The sequence below is a fragment of the Melopsittacus undulatus genome, chromosome 4 (genome assembly GCF_012275295.1).
Source record: "Melopsittacus undulatus isolate bMelUnd1 chromosome 4, bMelUnd1.mat.Z, whole genome shotgun sequence".
Classification (NCBI taxonomy): domain Eukaryota; kingdom Metazoa; phylum Chordata; class Aves; order Psittaciformes; family Psittaculidae; genus Melopsittacus; species Melopsittacus undulatus.
The window spans coordinates 15,885,507-15,902,705 of NC_047530.1; the positions used below are offsets into that span (position 1 = coordinate 15,885,507).

The window sequence follows — 17,199 nt, forward strand, 5'->3', positions numbered from 1 at the left end:
TATATTTAGACTGCTCAGTGATTTTATGATCTTATTTTATCTTTTTTTCTCAGAAAAAAAATCAGCTATTTAAGAAACAATACATTTATTAAAATGTTTTAATAGAAAGTTTTTCACCATCTTCCTCAAGAGCACTGCAGGAAGGTATGTCAATCAACAGTATTCTGGAACTTCTGTCTCCCTGACAAATAAGAATACTAACAAGTAGAAAAAAAAAGACCTATAAGTTGATGGACTCCTATGTTCTCAGTGTCTACAGTGGAGATTTGGAGCACCTCAGCTCCAACAACTAGAAGGAATCCCTCAACAGATTAAGAAAGGAGGGAAATCAAGCCAGGATGGTATGGATGGAGATACAGAGAGGATATCAGCTAGCTTAAACATGCATATAGCCTCTAGGCCTCAGAGCACCAGCTGCAGCAGCTTTTGGGATGCATAAGGTAAAACACCTGACAAATCTTTGCCTTGAGAGCCCACTCTGCCTGCCAGAGAATACCCACCACCTGCTAAAGCCAACAGCTTTGGTTCTACAGCAGACTCCTCTTGCCTGATACCTAAGGGTAGCCACAGGGCTCCCAGCTGGAAGACAGTGATGGGCTGATGCTCAAAGACTACCTCACCCAAGAAAAACCAAAAAAACCCAACAGAACAACAATGTAACACACCCATAACCAGAAAACAAACCAAACACAAAACACCACAAAACAAAAAAAAAAAAACCAAAACCAAACCATGACACCAAATGTTACACTTCTACCTAGTCTTTCTGTCAGCATTGTAGTACAGAGTATCTAGGCTGGAAACCCTGATCTGGATCCTTGACTCCTTGTCATCTGTCCTACCTAGTTCCCTTGATGTAACAATGTCTATTTGGTATTTGGGAAGATGGTCTTCAGAGCAAAGTACTTGTAATGGGTCAGCTACACAGCACTGTCACCAAGTTGTTACCTAAAAGGGAGAGAGAAGAAAGGAGCTTTGATGCTTCATCCTCAACTTCCTTAAGCAAAAGAGGTGACAGGGCAACTTGGCTTTACAGTAGTCTTGTCTGCTGGGGACTTGACAGAAACCTTATGGTTGACTTGGTAAAAGTAACTGGCCAACTACTATAAAGTTTAGTGGGTTGAGTAATCTAATGTGATCAGAAAAGTAACCTCCCACTCCATGCAAGTAAACAGATCTTTTTCTGTTCAAACAGACCTATTCCAGGTGATGTCTTAAATGATGATGTTTTCTATGATGTTTGTGATGATACTTTTTAGATAGAAAACACTGCATTGCAGAACAGCTGATCCAGTTTCGTTTCAGACGGTAAAATGGTAAGTTAGAGTATGAAAAATATATAATCTCCTGCTTTTATGACCCTGACACAGCCTCTGAATTGTCATACCTTGAGTTTTTCTCTATAGCATAATCCATATTAACCATCTGTTGGGTGGGGCTTGCCTTTTTTTGGTCTCTACATCACAAACTGAGTTTTCAGAAATAGAAAGAAAAAGGATGAGTGCTTAAGAAATCAATAATGCCAAAGATCTACATTTAACAGAAGTGTCAGCAATTCAAGTTTTTTTTTTTAAGTATCTTAGCTCCACATCAGAATACCTTGTCTTCAGTCAACAGTCTACCCAGCTTCAGCAGCTGGATAGCACCATTAAGGCTAGCTCTGTAGCATTCACTGGGGAAGGCAGCAAAAAGCAATTCTGCCATTAAACACATTTCATGGAATGTGATAAACAAGAAATGTGTGACCTTTCTACAGGAAAACAAACTGTAATTACTTGGGAAAAAAAAGGCGTGCTTGACTAATGGCAACATGCTGGTTTTAGCCCTTAAACAGAACTAAAGACCCTTAAGTATGGTACCTCCCCACACATGCTGCTTTTTAACATCAGGTTACAAACATTTAAAACACACAGGTTCTCTGTGCTGACAGCTTTGAGAAAGTATTTGGCTACATTGACTTCATGGACTGACCTAACAGGCTGAGGACTTCATTGGCAGCACTGTCACATCAGTTATTTGTACCCAAATGGACAGTAGATCAGCAAAATGAGCACTGATCTCTACAAAAAGAGTGAACAGATATGCCGTATCCTGCAATAAAGCAGACTACCCTACTATGCTCATATAAAGGCCACATCCCTTATTTATAATGCCAAAACTGGGGAAGAGTGAAGCTCTCATTAAAGCCAGTAAGATATACCTGCAGAGGCACATACACACCTGCAGTCTCTTTACAGAATGTTGTGAGCATAGGCACACCCCATTTGTGTGACTTCCTCCTTCAAGACAGGGGTCTGTTCTTGCTCCAGTTAGCAGTTTTTACATATCTGAACAAGAATAAAGTTTTACATGTCTATAGTGCCTTTCACTCAAAGATCTCAAAGGACTTTATCTCTATTACATATGTCCCAACCCCTCCCCCTGTGAGGTAGGTATTACTCCTATTATTTACAGACGGGGAAATTTAGGCACAGAGGTTACATTATTTGCCCACAGTCACACAGTGAGACAGTGACAAAATAAAACAGAATCCAGATGTTCTGATTCTTGTTTGCACAATCCAACTACTAACAAGCCTCAATTTCAAAAGAGCTTTAAACAATTATCAGTGTGCAGAAGAACAGTCTTGGGTTTCAAGGGCCACTCCTAAAAAGTGTAAGAAAGGAGGAAAACCAGGAAGTTAAAAAAAAACAAACAAGTGAGAGGATACAACCAAGCCAATACAGCTTTAAAGAAACAGCTCCTGCTAATTCCCTTCCCAAAGCTGAGCAGCTTGACTACGAGCCTGGAATACAGGGGGTGGGAAAAGGAGGCTGATGGAACCAAAGTTTTAAACAAAAAAGCAAGCTAGAGTTAACAGCTATACCATAAGCCTCCATCTTTCTGAAAGCACAGGATCATACAAAAATACGGCCAAGAAGGACCTCAAGAGATCACTGAAGTCCATCCAACCTGCCTTGAAGTCAGGATTAACTACACCTACTCATTCCCAACAGTCTAGTTGGTCTGTTCTTAAAAATCTCCATCAGTAGGAATGCCATGCCCTTCCTCTGCAATCTGTTCCACCCTGCACTATCACATGAGCAAAAGAGGACAAGTGAGTTGAAGACAGCTACTTCTGCTCCTTCTCTGGGGGCACCATGATTCCCAGGACTATCTAATGATCTGAACACATTTTAGAGAATGTAGTCTCCAGATATTTACTTGTTTCTGTCCTGGATTCCTTGGGAAAACATCAAACACTGATGTCTGCTGCAGTGTAGTATCTGAGTTTTGAAAATACTGATTAATACCAGGATAGATATCAATATACTTACTGCAAGTGCCAAATCCTACAAGGTCAGTAACAAAGACTTTGATATGATAATTTCAGCTCATTGCAGATTCAAACTGCAATAAGAGGGCAGGGAAGACTACAGAAAAACCCCACAGCAAGTCAGCAGCTCACAGCTGCCAAGTTTCATCCAACTGCAAAAAAAAGCAGGCAGTCGAACAACACATCTTCAGCAGAGGCAGCACCATATGATCTCTGTAGCATCCCTCCATCTCGTCTGTCTTCAAAGTGCATTCTCAGTGCAAAAAGTAGGATTGAATTTAGAGGGGCTCACTGTCCCCAGCGGATTTCCTACTAGGACCAGAATTCTTGCTTGAGTTCATATGCTGCAGCTTTTTGTGAGTTAAGTTCACTTCTGCATAGCGGAATGGTGCTGTCCTGGCTCTGCCCCTCAGCATCTATGTCCAACAGTGTCCGCTCCTCTACAGGAAGACCCACCTGGAAAGGAAGCAGTGCAGGCAGTCCAGGTCTCTCTTCTACAGTGCTGCTGCTACTAGCAAAACAGGAGTCCAGATTGCTTGGAGTATCAGTACTTGAACTGTTAGCAGAAGATTCACCCTTGGTATTGCTGGGTGATACAAACCACCAGGGATCAAGCCGCTGGCGACCGGCTGCAGGACGTGGCCGAGGCAGGAATTCCAGTGTCTTGGGTCTTTCCAGTGTGGGGTCCTGCTGTGCATTCCATCGTCTCGGGGCTGGAGGGAAAACAAGGTTGGGGTCTGGCAGGCGAGGGACCTCACTGGGATCTCTACTTGGACTAGGTGTTTTTAATACACCTATCCAAAACAGAGGATGTAAGAGAAGAAGGAAACATGTTAGATGTCACTGCTAAATGGTTCCAACAGATCTTAACTTATTGTATGTATACTGCTAAAACATTTTCAAAGCAGAAAGCCTCCAGTCAGAATCTATGAAGATCCTTTCTTCAGAATCACACCAATCTGAAGGAACTGTCTTCTTTAACCCTATGCTGTTCTCAACACATTGTAAGACACTGGCCTGGCACAACGAACAAGTTTTGTTCATTCTCTCATTTGCTTTCTTCAGTTCTCAGACTGAAGAGCATGGGTTTGACCTCCTATCAGTGGTGAGGACTTTCCAAATCCTTCCAAGGGCACATTAGCCATCAATAACTTGAATGGATCAGGGAGACACTTGCACAGCAGGGTATGTGACATCTATTTGCAGTGAGCAGTACCAACTTCCTGAAGACTCAATGAACACCACCTACTGTGGACACTTGTCAGTAGCTTTTTGTGTAGGGGTGGAGGATGGTGTTTTCTTTTATATATAAACACAACTTTTAAATTTTCATGAATACAATTTTAATGAGTATTCTCGGTTGCATTAACCCACATTTTTACTGCAGACTGCCATTCAACAGACAACCTCACATTTTGTTTTACCTTTGGGAAAAGTCTAATTAAATCAGATTTTAATTTATTATTCTAGTTCTTTTTTTTCCCTCTGAATTACTAGAGCAAGAAAACAGGAAAGTATTTTTTTAAGTTATCAAGTCATAGCCACTCCTAAAGACTGCAACAGCGAGAACACTGCCTACACAGGAAGATCCCTTTTGCTTGCAAAAGAATAAGAGCAACAGTGGCACAGCCCCAAACTGTTTTAGAGATCCTGTTTTCACTGCCTTAAAGATCAGAATTTACTTTGATATTATAACAGCAATACAAACAAGTGTATAAAGGCATTGGAATACCAAGGAACTGCTAAAATGCACAGCATTTGTACATTGGTACCATCTTTATCTAAGAAACAGTACTACACTCTGCTTCACAGGACAGGAGGGGAGAATTCCTTAGCTGAGATGCTGGAACAGAGACCATTACTGCATTATTCTGTTCATCTTTGTGTAAAGGCAGCACCTATAAGCTCATCATGTGGACTAGCCATCACAATGCATGCTGTGTAAGCAACATGTTTACTTCCTAATGAATAGTTATACTCTTTGGGTCTTTATTCTGAAGAGGAAAAGGAAGATGGCTGAAAACCTACCTGCTCCCAGTGCTCCAGTTAAACAGCTACTGGAAGGGCATCCACTGGTTGGACACCCATTGACAACTAGTCCACTCCCTTTGATGGCCCCATCAGAAGGTGTGCGCCTGTGCCCGCTTTGCTGGGTGTGGGAAGAGAGCGTCACATGGGTGGGAGTCAGGGACTGGTTGGGGTCTTGTTTGAACCTCTCGATCTGGACATTGACCAGTGGGTTGGTAATGGCTGGCATGGGAGCCTTGACTGTCACTGGGCTGACAGGCATTTCATACACCACAATCTCATCACTGTCTGAGCGCAGCAGGGACCGGGTGGAATTACATTCGGAAATGGAAGACAGGGACAGAAGGGTGAGGGATGTGGATGGCTCGCCTAGCAACAACATGGGATCATCTTTCCTGAAGATCTTTCTGGAAGGTGGACTAGTGCTCCTGCGCGGGCGTCCAGCTCGCTGGAAAAGGCTGTCACGCTTCTTCTTCTCTTCCTTGGGTGCCTCTGGCTCCTCCTCGATCAGCAGCTGACACTTCCCTGCTTCTAATAGATCAAAACCCAGGCCTGCAGCAGCCAGCACTGCTCCACAGCCAAGCAATGCAATCTCACATCGCTTCTGGTGAGAGCCACTACGTTTGAGGCTGTTGGTGGGTGTCAACTGTGGGGTACTCGTAGCAGAGTTCACAGGGGTGGACTCCTCATTGGCATCACTAGAAGGGCCATCCCAGTCTTCATTCTTCTGAAATGGGATGCAGAGGTATGACTGATTGTGCCCAGGTGAAGGGTGAACCTTGCCCTCCCCATTGAGGCATTCACTGTCTTCATCATCTGAAAAGCAAATGAAAACAGACTTTGCACTGATGTAACATTTTCACTGGCAAATTTCACTGTCTTACAAACATACACGAAAATAAGCTTAACTCAGAAGACAGAACTGTCCTCATTGCAAGCATCATTCCAAGTGCCAAATACAGCCTACTGTCTCCAAAGCCCATAGACTGAGACAAATAACTGGAAACACTATCAAAGTGTTTGGGATCAACTGCAGAGCAGTATTTCAGAAACAAGTTACACCTCAGTTATTTCTAGAGTAAAATTATATGTTTGGGAGTGAAGGGCAAAAGGCAGGAAAATTACAAGGATCTTTCCTTACAAGTGAAGGTGTAACCATGCTGCACATCTAAATACCATGAACAAGAATGGAAATGAGAGGTAGCACGGTGCTAGAGGGGAACTGAAAGAAGCTTGTTTCCTTGACAGATAAGAGGCACAAGCAGAAAGGTAAACAGAAAGAAAATCAAAAAGGAGAAAATTATTTCCCAAAGAATAAAAGAAAACTGGATACCACCTAAATGAAAACGTTGCTGTAAGGTACTGGGTGAAGGTCAGGAAAAGAGAGGTTTATTCAGATGTGAATGGAAGTGGAGATGAGAATATAAAGTCCAGGGAATTCTTTTACCCATCTCTGCTAAGCTGGTGAAACCTGGAAAAGCAGGAGCAGTTCTCTGGATCTTCCCCAGGTTCGGTGCACTGGATGACCACTGTTTGTATCCTTCTACCAGAGCTTTCAGACTGAAACAGTAGAATGATGGGAGAAAATGTACCACGTTCACAACCAATTGTCATTCCCCCCCCTTCCATATTCTACATAGGGTATGTATGAATCCACTTTAACTACATATATTTGAACTCCTCCCATAGCAAGACATTTTGCAACATCTTTACAGCACCTTAAAATACAAGAAAAGTCAGAAAGTCCCTCCCTCATTCATTACATCATGGTGGTCAAAAGCCCTCCGCTGATACCATGAATGCAGAATAATAGAAAACACCACTAAAAAAATCAGATGGAACACTTTCTTTTTAAACCAAGGCAAATCTACCATGTCAGGTAAAAAATAAAGTGCTCAGCGGGAGGAGGGGAAAAATGTCTCCAAAAACATCTCAATGTGAAATACAAATGAGCAATGGAAGTCAAAGATCATTCACTGGGACAATAATATGCTCAGGTCACTGTAACAGTGGAGTCATGCCTCTGTATTATAAATCCCAATATTTGTTCTCTAAAGAAAACATCTCATTGAAGTACAGACATTTAAAAGTATATTATGGAAAAACAGGTAATAAAAATCATAAATCATGTTATTGCTTCTTTTACTTAAACCACAAACGAGTGAAAAACCCAAACCCAAATCCTTACTGATGTCACCTGCATTTAAGAGTATGTCACCAGGCACCTGAGCTTATTAGTATTCATAGGTATTCACTACCATCAACCTATTTGTTCCCTGCAGTACTTTCATGACATCAGAAACAACTCTAGTAAGCAGCTCTGTCTGAACAGAGAGATAAATAGCTACCAAAATAATTTCAATGCCTGCTATGATTGCCTCAAGGTTATAAAATCTTCATCCTTCCTTTTTATTTTTCATTTTTTCTCTCTCTCCTCCCCAAGTTACAAGCAGACCCCAGAAACCTGTCCAGAGGATAGCTTGACATCCCCTTAAAAATTAGACAGTAGTGTGCATTTGTAAACAATTCAAAACATGCTGAGTACATTCCTACTACAGCAATATTACCTGTTGCTGCTCCAAGGAAAAAGCAACTGGAATGATTTGAAAATGTTAGCAGTAAAACTACCTATTTCAGACACCAGCAAAACAATTCAGGAACCTGAAGACTTCTTACCTGTAATCTATTTAGATTAAATAACAGGAAGGTTATTACTCTGATTGTTGCATTATGATTGAATTATTTCTCTGTTGCCTTTTTCTATAGGGAAGTCAAAAGCACCTCTCTTTAGGATTAATAAGGTGACAAAGCTTATTTGCTCAGCAAATTGCAAAAAACTTACCTACAACTGTAAGACTGCACCTCCACTGTCGTAATACCATTCTGTAATATTCTGTAATGTTGAGGCACTAATACAATACTGTCACGAATAAAATGTGTCTACCATTCTCAGGCTCACCCCTATTTAGCTTGCATGATTTTAAGAGAGCATTGCTAAAGAACCATGACTACCCCACATCTAGTGTCACCTTCTGTAAAATCGGTAGCATCACCAGCATGAAAACTTAAGCAGGGTAAAGATCACCCAAGCCACAGCAACAGCCAGAGACTAAGCCAATGCCCAGTTTAAAGACAATTAAGACTTCACCAGATATCCTTGAGTATATAGCATAAGATCACAACTGAACTGTTACAACACTAGTCCAAAATAAAGCTTCATCCAGTCTCTGCAATTCAGCACAGCATCCTTCTGCTGCTGTGCATATTCATTATGCTCAAAGATAAATGCAGAAGAGTGAATAATCACTGTATAATCTTTTCATGACTGCCTTTATTTGACGTTAATTACAGGTCAGTTTATTCATGCTAGAGAATTTCACTGAAATTCTCACAATGTAATTCTTGCATAGATTTAGAGTTGCTTTCTGTGGAGATCACATGGAAAGTGATAAAAAAGATGAAGATTCAAGTTCCATTGATCAGAGTCATGAAAGCAGCTGGAATAGTAGCACTGCTGCTACTAGAACAGTGTCATGAAGAAGATTTGAATTGGACTTTTCTATCCTAAGTTTAGCTCTTCACTTTACCTCATTACCCCCCACCCTCCAAAATTAGAATTATAAAACAGTAAAAATAGCAAGAACTCAATCTTTTGAGTCACTAACATTTACTGTAACTCTGCTCTCTTTAATTTAAAGTCTGCAGTGCAGACCTTAAAATTAAGTCTGCATAATCTCAGCAAGAAGCTGTATTTCATTTTATGTGTTAACCACTCTACTCTCTCAGCAACACTATCATGTTTCAGATACTCTGCAAAATGCTATAGCTTTGAGTCTCCCTGGAAAAGGTGATGAATACTATCCAACATCTCAGTTGTAGAAAGAACACCATTGTTTTAAGAGCAACCATGGTTAGCAAGCAACTCCCCTCCAGCTGTCTGTACCCAAAAGCAATTCAGAGCTTCAGACTGAACAGAAAATTGAAGAGCTTTATTCCCAGAATTCTAAGAACATGACTTCTATCAAGGTGGAAATGTTTTTCTGCCAGCTTCAGTGATCTCCTGCCCTTTTATATAATCAATAATTTTAAAGCGTGACAATAGGTAAAGCACAGGCAGCAGTCAAAGCAGCTTCCCCCACATTGCCCTGTTCACATGTCAAGAGTACCTTTGAGGAAGAACATTTCAATGTCATTAGAACACTCAAATCCAGGCCCTCTTGCAGAGGACTGCGATAGTGATGCATTATGTAAATATCTGTTTTCCAAGAATTTCACACCTGAGGACATAATTTTAAAGAAAAATTATAACCATTTTATTTGCCCTGCTAAAAAATACGGCAGGAATCAAACTATCAATTTAGCAGGGGAAAAAGCTTCCAACTCCACTAAAAATAACAAGGCATTCAAACTTCTTAGAAGATCAAAATATTCCTATGTTTAAAGCAGAATTTCAGCAATGATCCATTGGGGTGCTGGTATAAACAATTCAGACAAGCACACAAAAAAGGAAGCCACAAGATAAGAATCTACAGAAATAGATCTATGCAAAAATCACTTTCAGGATATATTCACTCAAGCTACATGTCCTTTTCAAAAGCCCAAAGAGGAGATATGTTTCTGGCTCTACCAGATACTTCTAAAATAATCATAGAATCAACCAGGTTGGAAAAGACCTTTAAGATCATCAAGTCTAACCATTACCCCAGGACTTCCAAGAGCACCGCTAAACCATATTACTGAGGGCCTCATGTACATGGTTTTTGAACACTCCCAGGGACAGTGATTCCACCACTGCCCTGGGCAGCCTGTTCCAGTGCCTGATCACTCTCTACATGAAGAAATTCTTCCTAATATCCAGCCTAAACCTCCCCTGGCACAACCTGAAGCCATTAGCTCTTGTCCTATCACTCGTTAGTTGGGAGAAGAGACCAAAGCCCACCTCACTACATCCTCCTTTCAGGCAATTGTAGAGAGCGATAAAGTCTCCCCTGAACCTTCCCTTCTCCAGACTAAACACTCCCAGTTCCCTCAACTGTTCCTCATCAGACTTGTGCTCCAGACCCTTCACCAGCTTCATTGCCCTTCTCTGGACCCACTCCAGCACCTCCTTTCTTGTAGTGAGGGGCTCAGAGCTGAACACAGGATTCAAGATGTACCCTCACCACTGCTGAGTACAGGGGGAGATCACTTCCCTGGCCCTGCTGGCTATACTATTTCTGATACAGGCCAGGATGCCGTTGGCCTTCTTGGCTGCCTGGGCACAAGCTGGCTTATGTTCAGCTCCATCAACCAACACCTCCAGGTCCTTGTCTGCTGAGCAGCTCTTCCCCAAGCCTGGAGCACTGCACAGGGTTGCAGGACACAGCACTTTGTCTTGTTGAACCTCAAATAACAGCATTTAGGGCAAGAAAAAGCATAGCTGTGAATTGTAAAGGAGAAGTAGTTTCAGCTATTATATGAAACTACAGGAAGTTGAGCCTGGAAATAAAGAAAAGCTACTAGAGAAACAGTTATGCACAGCCACAAAATTCTACTGCTTACAAGTATACATACCAAGGTAACAACAGACAGTGAAAACGTCAGTCAATGCTGTACCTCTAGCAAGGGCCTGACTGCAATGCAGTATTGTAATCTCTAATATCCCTGGTACAGAAAATAAGTTTGGAAAAATGTTTGCAAGAGGAAAGGCAAATCTCCTATGAGCCAGCTCATAACTGATTTTAGAACCTAGAAACCAGTCTGGTCCAGGTTCTCTCTTACCCATCTTCTCCTGCACCTAGCTCCTTGTGACAAAGCGAGCTTGGTCCCCAGGTGCGTCCCTTTTTCTTCTGGCCTCTCTTCTCTTCTTCCTCTCCTTCCTCCTTTGGAAGGACTGAGCTTCGTCCCCACGTTTTACTGCTTTCAGCCGGAGTCACTTCACAGGTGGGAAGAACAGTGGAAAATGAGAAAGAAAAAAAGATACACAAATTAAAGAATTGGTTCCACAGCAACACAAAGAATAAAACATAGGCTGGGCAGGAATAGTAATGAAAACACCCCTTCAGGCTTATTTCCCATAGTTCTGACCATTTATCAACACATATCTAACAACTACATCCCTTCAAAACTAGTATAAGTAGGCTTTACAGCTTTATGCTATCACTGGTGTTTCTTTTAGAACCACTAGTTCGATACCAGACACACAAGTGTTGTGATATCCAATACAAACACTACATACTAATTAAAATCCCTTTCATACTTCTAAACATGACTGTCTGCCTAATTCTAGTTTATTAGGGGAAACTATTTTCATGACAAGCCCCCTCGGTTTTCTTTTATTCCAACAGTAACTTAATCCACCTTAATAATGCTTCACAGTTCTGTTCTGCAAGTTAGTACACCCAAGCAATGTATTTTTCTACATAAGTAGCAATGTTTCAAGAGCATGGGTAAGTCAGGTTTGGACTCCAAAGAAGGACATACTTCCCCCCCCCATCACCAACATACTCAATTTTTCTCTCCAAATGTATACATGCAGGATGCAAGGCAAACACTTTAGAAACACTTTCTTTACAGTCCTGTCCTAGATATGGAATCTTGGCATCTTACCACGCTGACAGACTGCACATTTCCCAAATTAAATACTACATTGAGCTCCTTACACTGTATGGCCCTGAGTCTGGGAATAATGGTAGGACTTGCAGGAGGGCTGGAGCAGCTACTGATCAAGCTTTTCCTTTTATCCATCGTTGGAGAAGCCTGCACAGTGAATTTATGCTGAAAATCTGTTTCCCAAAAGAAAGAAAATCAAAACAAAACCAGAAAGTTAAAATTCTTTTGTTTAATATAAAAAAATGAAGTAATAATTCATGTTAACTTACAAAGAGTGCAAATTACAGGATCTATGTAGAAATAAAGTTTTACAGTTAATAGCTATTCTGCTGTTGTACATGCAGTTACTTCAGAACAAAAATGTGCATTCACACTCACAAAAATATATCATCTTAGTGTGTATGTGAGATACATACACACACATATCCCCATGCACTGACTGACATTTAAGCCAAAGTATATCCCAGGATAAATTCCTTTCATCTTCTCTCAGTTTAAGCTAAGGAAAACCACCAGCAATATGTGTTTACAGACCTAAAGAAAAGCATAGTTAACAAGCACATTTTATCATTGCTCTTGTGAACAGCCAACCTCTCTCAGAAAACACAGAATATAGTGTAAGCCATGATCCTTGAGGTAATGATGGATGAGCCTCAGGCGATCTGAAAATCTAGACCTTGGGCCCACTGTAGGAGAGGAGCTGGTTCGAGACCATCTTAAGAACCTGAACGTACATGGGACCTGATGAAATCCATCCATGGGTCCTGAAGGAGCTGGCAAATGAAGTTGCTAAGCCACTGACCATCATATTAGAAAAATCATGGCAGTCAGGTGAAGTTCCTGATGACTGGAAAAAGGGAAATATAACCCCCATTTTCAAGAAGGGGAAAATGGATGATCCGGGGAATTACAGACCAGTCAGTCTCACCTCTGTGCCTGGAAAAATCTTGGAGCAGATTCTCCTGGAAGGCATGCTAGGGCACATGAAAAACAACAAGGTGCTTGGTGACAGCCAGCATGGCTTTACTAAGGGGAAATCCTGCCTGACCAATTTGGTGGCTTTCTATGACGGGGCTATGGAACCGATGGACAGGGGTAGAGCAGCTGATGTCATCTACCTGGACTTGTGCAAAGCATTCGACACTGTCCCACATGACATCCTTGTCTCTAAATTGGAGAGACATCAATTTGATAGGTGGACCACTCGAGGGATAAAGAACCGGCTGGATGGCAGCACATAAAGAGTTGTGGTCAATGGCTCAATGTCCAGCTGGAGACCAGTAACGAGTGGTGTCTCTCAGAGACTGGTGTTGGGACCGGTCTTGTTTAATATGTTTGTCGCTGACATGAACAGTGGGATTGAGTGTGCCCTCAGCAAGTTTGCCAATGACACCAAGCTGTGTGGTTCGGTTGATACACTGGAGGGAAGGAATGCCATCCAGAGGGACCTTGACACACTTGTGAGGTGGGCTGATGCCAACCTCATGAAGTTTAACCAAGCGAAGTGCAAGGTCCTGCACCTGGGTTGGAGCAATCCCAGGCACAGCAACACCAACGTTTTTACTATGAACCATATACAGCCATTGACTAACAAACATGTCATAACTCAAACTTACTTCTGTCCTTTATATTTGGAATTCTGGGGAATGCCAGCCACAAGATGATCATATTTTCTTGAGTTTCTTGATCTCAAGATGCATGTTTTTCCCAAGGTACATTAAATACTTTCTAGATTCTATGATTCTAATGTGTATGTATCAATAGAAAGGAGTTACCAAACCTACAGGTTCAACTCTTCTTCTCATTTCACCTGACACAGCCTAACATGTGACCAACCTGAAGGCAGGCTGATATGATTGCCATCTTTTAACTTGAGCCGGTTCCTCTTGAATTTCCCCATGCGTTTCTTCACCCGAGGCTTCTCCTGACACAGCTGGTGGATAATGATGTTGAGCTCCCTTTCCAGGATGTCAATCTCACGTTCTGCCAGCTCCTGTTCCCTCCTTCGTAGCAACTCCTCATGGTTCTTCTGTTCAACAGCAGCACGACTCAGTTCTTCTTCCCATGTGCGCAGCTCCTGCAAGGGAGAGAAGGAGAAACAAAAAACTACCTTGTGACCTGTGGGTTAAGGTTAACACTATATATTCTGAAGATACAGCAGCAATGACTTGTGCTCAGAGCACTGCTAGCACCACTGTTTAAAGGCTCAGCTGAAAGACAAAAGCAATCTTCAAGAACTTCTGTGCTTGCCATTTAAGACTCTTCCTATCAGTATTAAAATATGGGTATCAGCATTGTAAGGCTGTGTTCAGTTCTGGGGTCTCCAGAAAAAAAGATACTGACATGGAAAGAGTCCAACAAAGGGCCCTGAAGATCATTAAGAGACTGGAGTATCTTGCCTGTGAGGAAGGGCAAAAAGAGAGATGGGTCTGTTTATCCTAGCAAAGAGAAAGTTTGGGTGGGGGGAAAGGTGATCTTATCAGTGTGTATAAAAGCCTGAAGGAAGGGTGCAAAGAAGATAGGCCAGGCTCCTTTCAGCAGTGTCTAGTGACAGGACAAGAGGCAATAGGCACACAGGAGGTACCCTCTGAACCCTTTTTTACCATAGGCATTACTGAACACTGGCACAGGTTACCTATAGAGGCTGTGGAGCCTCCCACCTTGCAGACCATCTACACACAGTCCTAGGCACCTGGCTCTAGCTGGTTGTGTGTGAATGACTTGGACCACATGACCTTCAGAGGTCCCTCCAACTTCAACCACACTGTGATTCTGTGCAAAGGTACTGACTCCTAAATTCATTGTCATGAGAAAATACTCTAGATATCTAACACGAGCATGTTTATGAGAGCCATTGAAGAGTATCATGCATATGGGAACCATTCTGGAAGATTTATTCATAACAGTCAAAAGATTCAATCCTTGCTTTCCTGTTCAACAAATACCTATATTAACTTCAGTAATGACTTAGACTATTTAAAAATAACCTTGCCGTCTCATGCATCGTAATAGCAAAAAACACATCTCTAACAAAAATGAATGAGGAAAACATCAGGCCATTCCCATAATTTTCCACCAAGCATGGCTGCACCTTAGGCTTAAAGATGCATAAGGCAAACTTTCCAATTTTTCCCCTGTTGACAAAATAAATCAACTGAAACTGTCCTTGAGATCTCAAAATGTCTTTTTACTGCACTCCTCTTACCACAAGGACAAAAGAATTCAGCACTCGGAATAATTATCTCCAGCTGGCTAGTTCCAAACTGAAGACTTGAAGCTAAACTTCAAATAGATCACAGGTTAGATTTTAGCTTAGATTATTTAATTTTTTTTTAGTGATGTCACTGTTACCTGTCCCATCATGATGGAGGCGAAATTTAGTGCATTTCACTCCTGAGGTGAACAGGATATATATAGCTCCTTCTCTCTGCCTCCCAAGTCCAACTTCTGAGCCCAAATCAAGTTGGTTGCTTATTACAAAATTCTTTCAGGCAAGAGACCATGAACCTTCATAAAAATATTATTAGTGATTCCACTGCAGTATTTCATAGCAACAACTGTAAAGACAGTCCCTGCAAGGACCCATCTAATGCAGCAAGCTGTGCTTTACATAAGTATGCTTGAAGAAAACTTCAGCTTTTTCACATCAGCCTCTTGGAGGCTGATAGTCACAATTCCTTTTATTCCTGCTAGTATTTTTGTTTCCTGCTATTTACCCAGATGGACTTCAATTGTAACACTTATTATGCCATTCCCCTGGTAATACTCATGCTTATTATAGTCTATCCACTTTAGCTGTACTTAGAACCTGGAAAACACAAACCTCACAGAACCAAAACTGCCATGCTTATTAGAGTATATATGTTGAAATCACCTCCCCTGTGTTTACTGTTTACAGCTATCATCTGGCTTCTCAATTAAGATCTAACAGTGAAATAGCTATCAGATACATTAAACAATGGAGACAACTCATCATAGCAATTTGCATAGTGTGTAATGGAAGCTCACTATAATATTAGAGTAGCAGTTCAGCATGAGGATATTTATTTTACTCATGATTTTTCCCTTTTGTGCATCATAACCTGCCATTGATTCAGGGACTTACCTTTTCTTTGGCTCTGAGCTGATCAAACATCTCTTGGATCTCTTGTTTCCAGTCTTCCTGCAGGGAGTGGAAGGAATCTTTGGGCATTTCAAAGAAACCAGACTCTTCTATGGCGGTGAGATGGTCTAGGATACTGGCAAAGGAAGGTCGTGAGTGTGGGTCAGGGTTCCAGCAATCTAGAACAGGACAAAGATAAGCAGTTGTTAAGCATCTCTTAGTATGGAGGTTTGAGAAGATGAGTTGTACTTTACTGATCCCCAGTGGCTAAGAGTAGCATGCACACTATCTGTGTTACCTCATCTTCTCCATTTCCCACTTGCATTGAGTATTGTAGCTTCATAGTCAAGTATGGATTTCATGCTTTCATGTTCATACAATACCCAGCATCACCTAAGATCTTGAACTACCCGGTCTCTAGGTTCTACTGCAGTAATATGCCACATAAAATAGAAGTTTACCCATTTTACAGGAAGTTACATTTTCAAATATATATTAAAAATCATAAATAATTTCTTTAACCCTTTTGCTTTAAGTTGTATGTGCTCACAGACTGAAGACACTATGCAAGAGCTGCAAACAATTGTTCTATCACACTTACTCTGCAATGTTAACAGCCATACTGCAGGATATGCTATCAGAGTTCTCTCTAATGCCAAACTAATATTAAGCTGAGTCATTATGAATGTCTTCCACAGAACTGAACATCTCTCTTGTGAAGCAGACTGGGCATCAAGCATAACTTGAGTGAAAACAGGAGATTCAAGCACATAATGACATCAAATAGTGCATTTTCAGTTTTCTTATTTGTAAGGGTTCTTTATTATTTGAGAGAAAATTGTTTCATCAGGCTTTTTTATTTTGCTTTTAAGAGAAACCACGGATAAATAAGTTTTTTCATTTACAATCTAATGCAATAACTTACCCAATTACAGAGCTCTAAAATCACAGAATTTAAGGTCCTATCTTACCACATGAGGCAACTCAACTAGCAATAGTACAAAAAGGTACTCCTTTTACAGTGATGGGAATTGCATGTTGAGACAGAAACTGAAACAGAAAATGGTATGAAGGAACATCTCAAGCTATAAAAATCATTAATAACATGTATTTAAAAAGTCATTAAGTCAAAATGTTTTACTTAACAATGCTTTTGAATACG

General features: G+C 41.2%; 1 protein-coding gene across 1 annotated transcript in view; it reads right to left on the reverse strand.

Moving 5' to 3' along the window:
- Positions 1-3,628: 3,628 nt before the first annotated feature.
- MAP3K9 (mitogen-activated protein kinase kinase kinase 9) overlaps positions 3,629-17,199 on the reverse strand; it is a 51,486-nt gene continuing 37,915 nt past the window's right edge. The window contains exons 5-11 of the mRNA XM_034062145.1: positions 16,041-16,216; positions 13,772-14,012; positions 11,986-12,108; positions 11,105-11,258; positions 6,792-6,904; positions 5,345-6,160; positions 3,629-4,110 (exon numbers count right to left, since the gene is read on the reverse strand). Of these exons, the coding sequence (XP_033918036.1) occupies positions 3,629-4,110; positions 5,345-6,160; positions 6,792-6,904; positions 11,105-11,258; positions 11,986-12,108; positions 13,772-14,012; positions 16,041-16,216 (2,105 nt within the window). The remainder of the gene's footprint in view (positions 4,111-5,344; positions 6,161-6,791; positions 6,905-11,104; positions 11,259-11,985; positions 12,109-13,771; positions 14,013-16,040; positions 16,217-17,199) is intronic.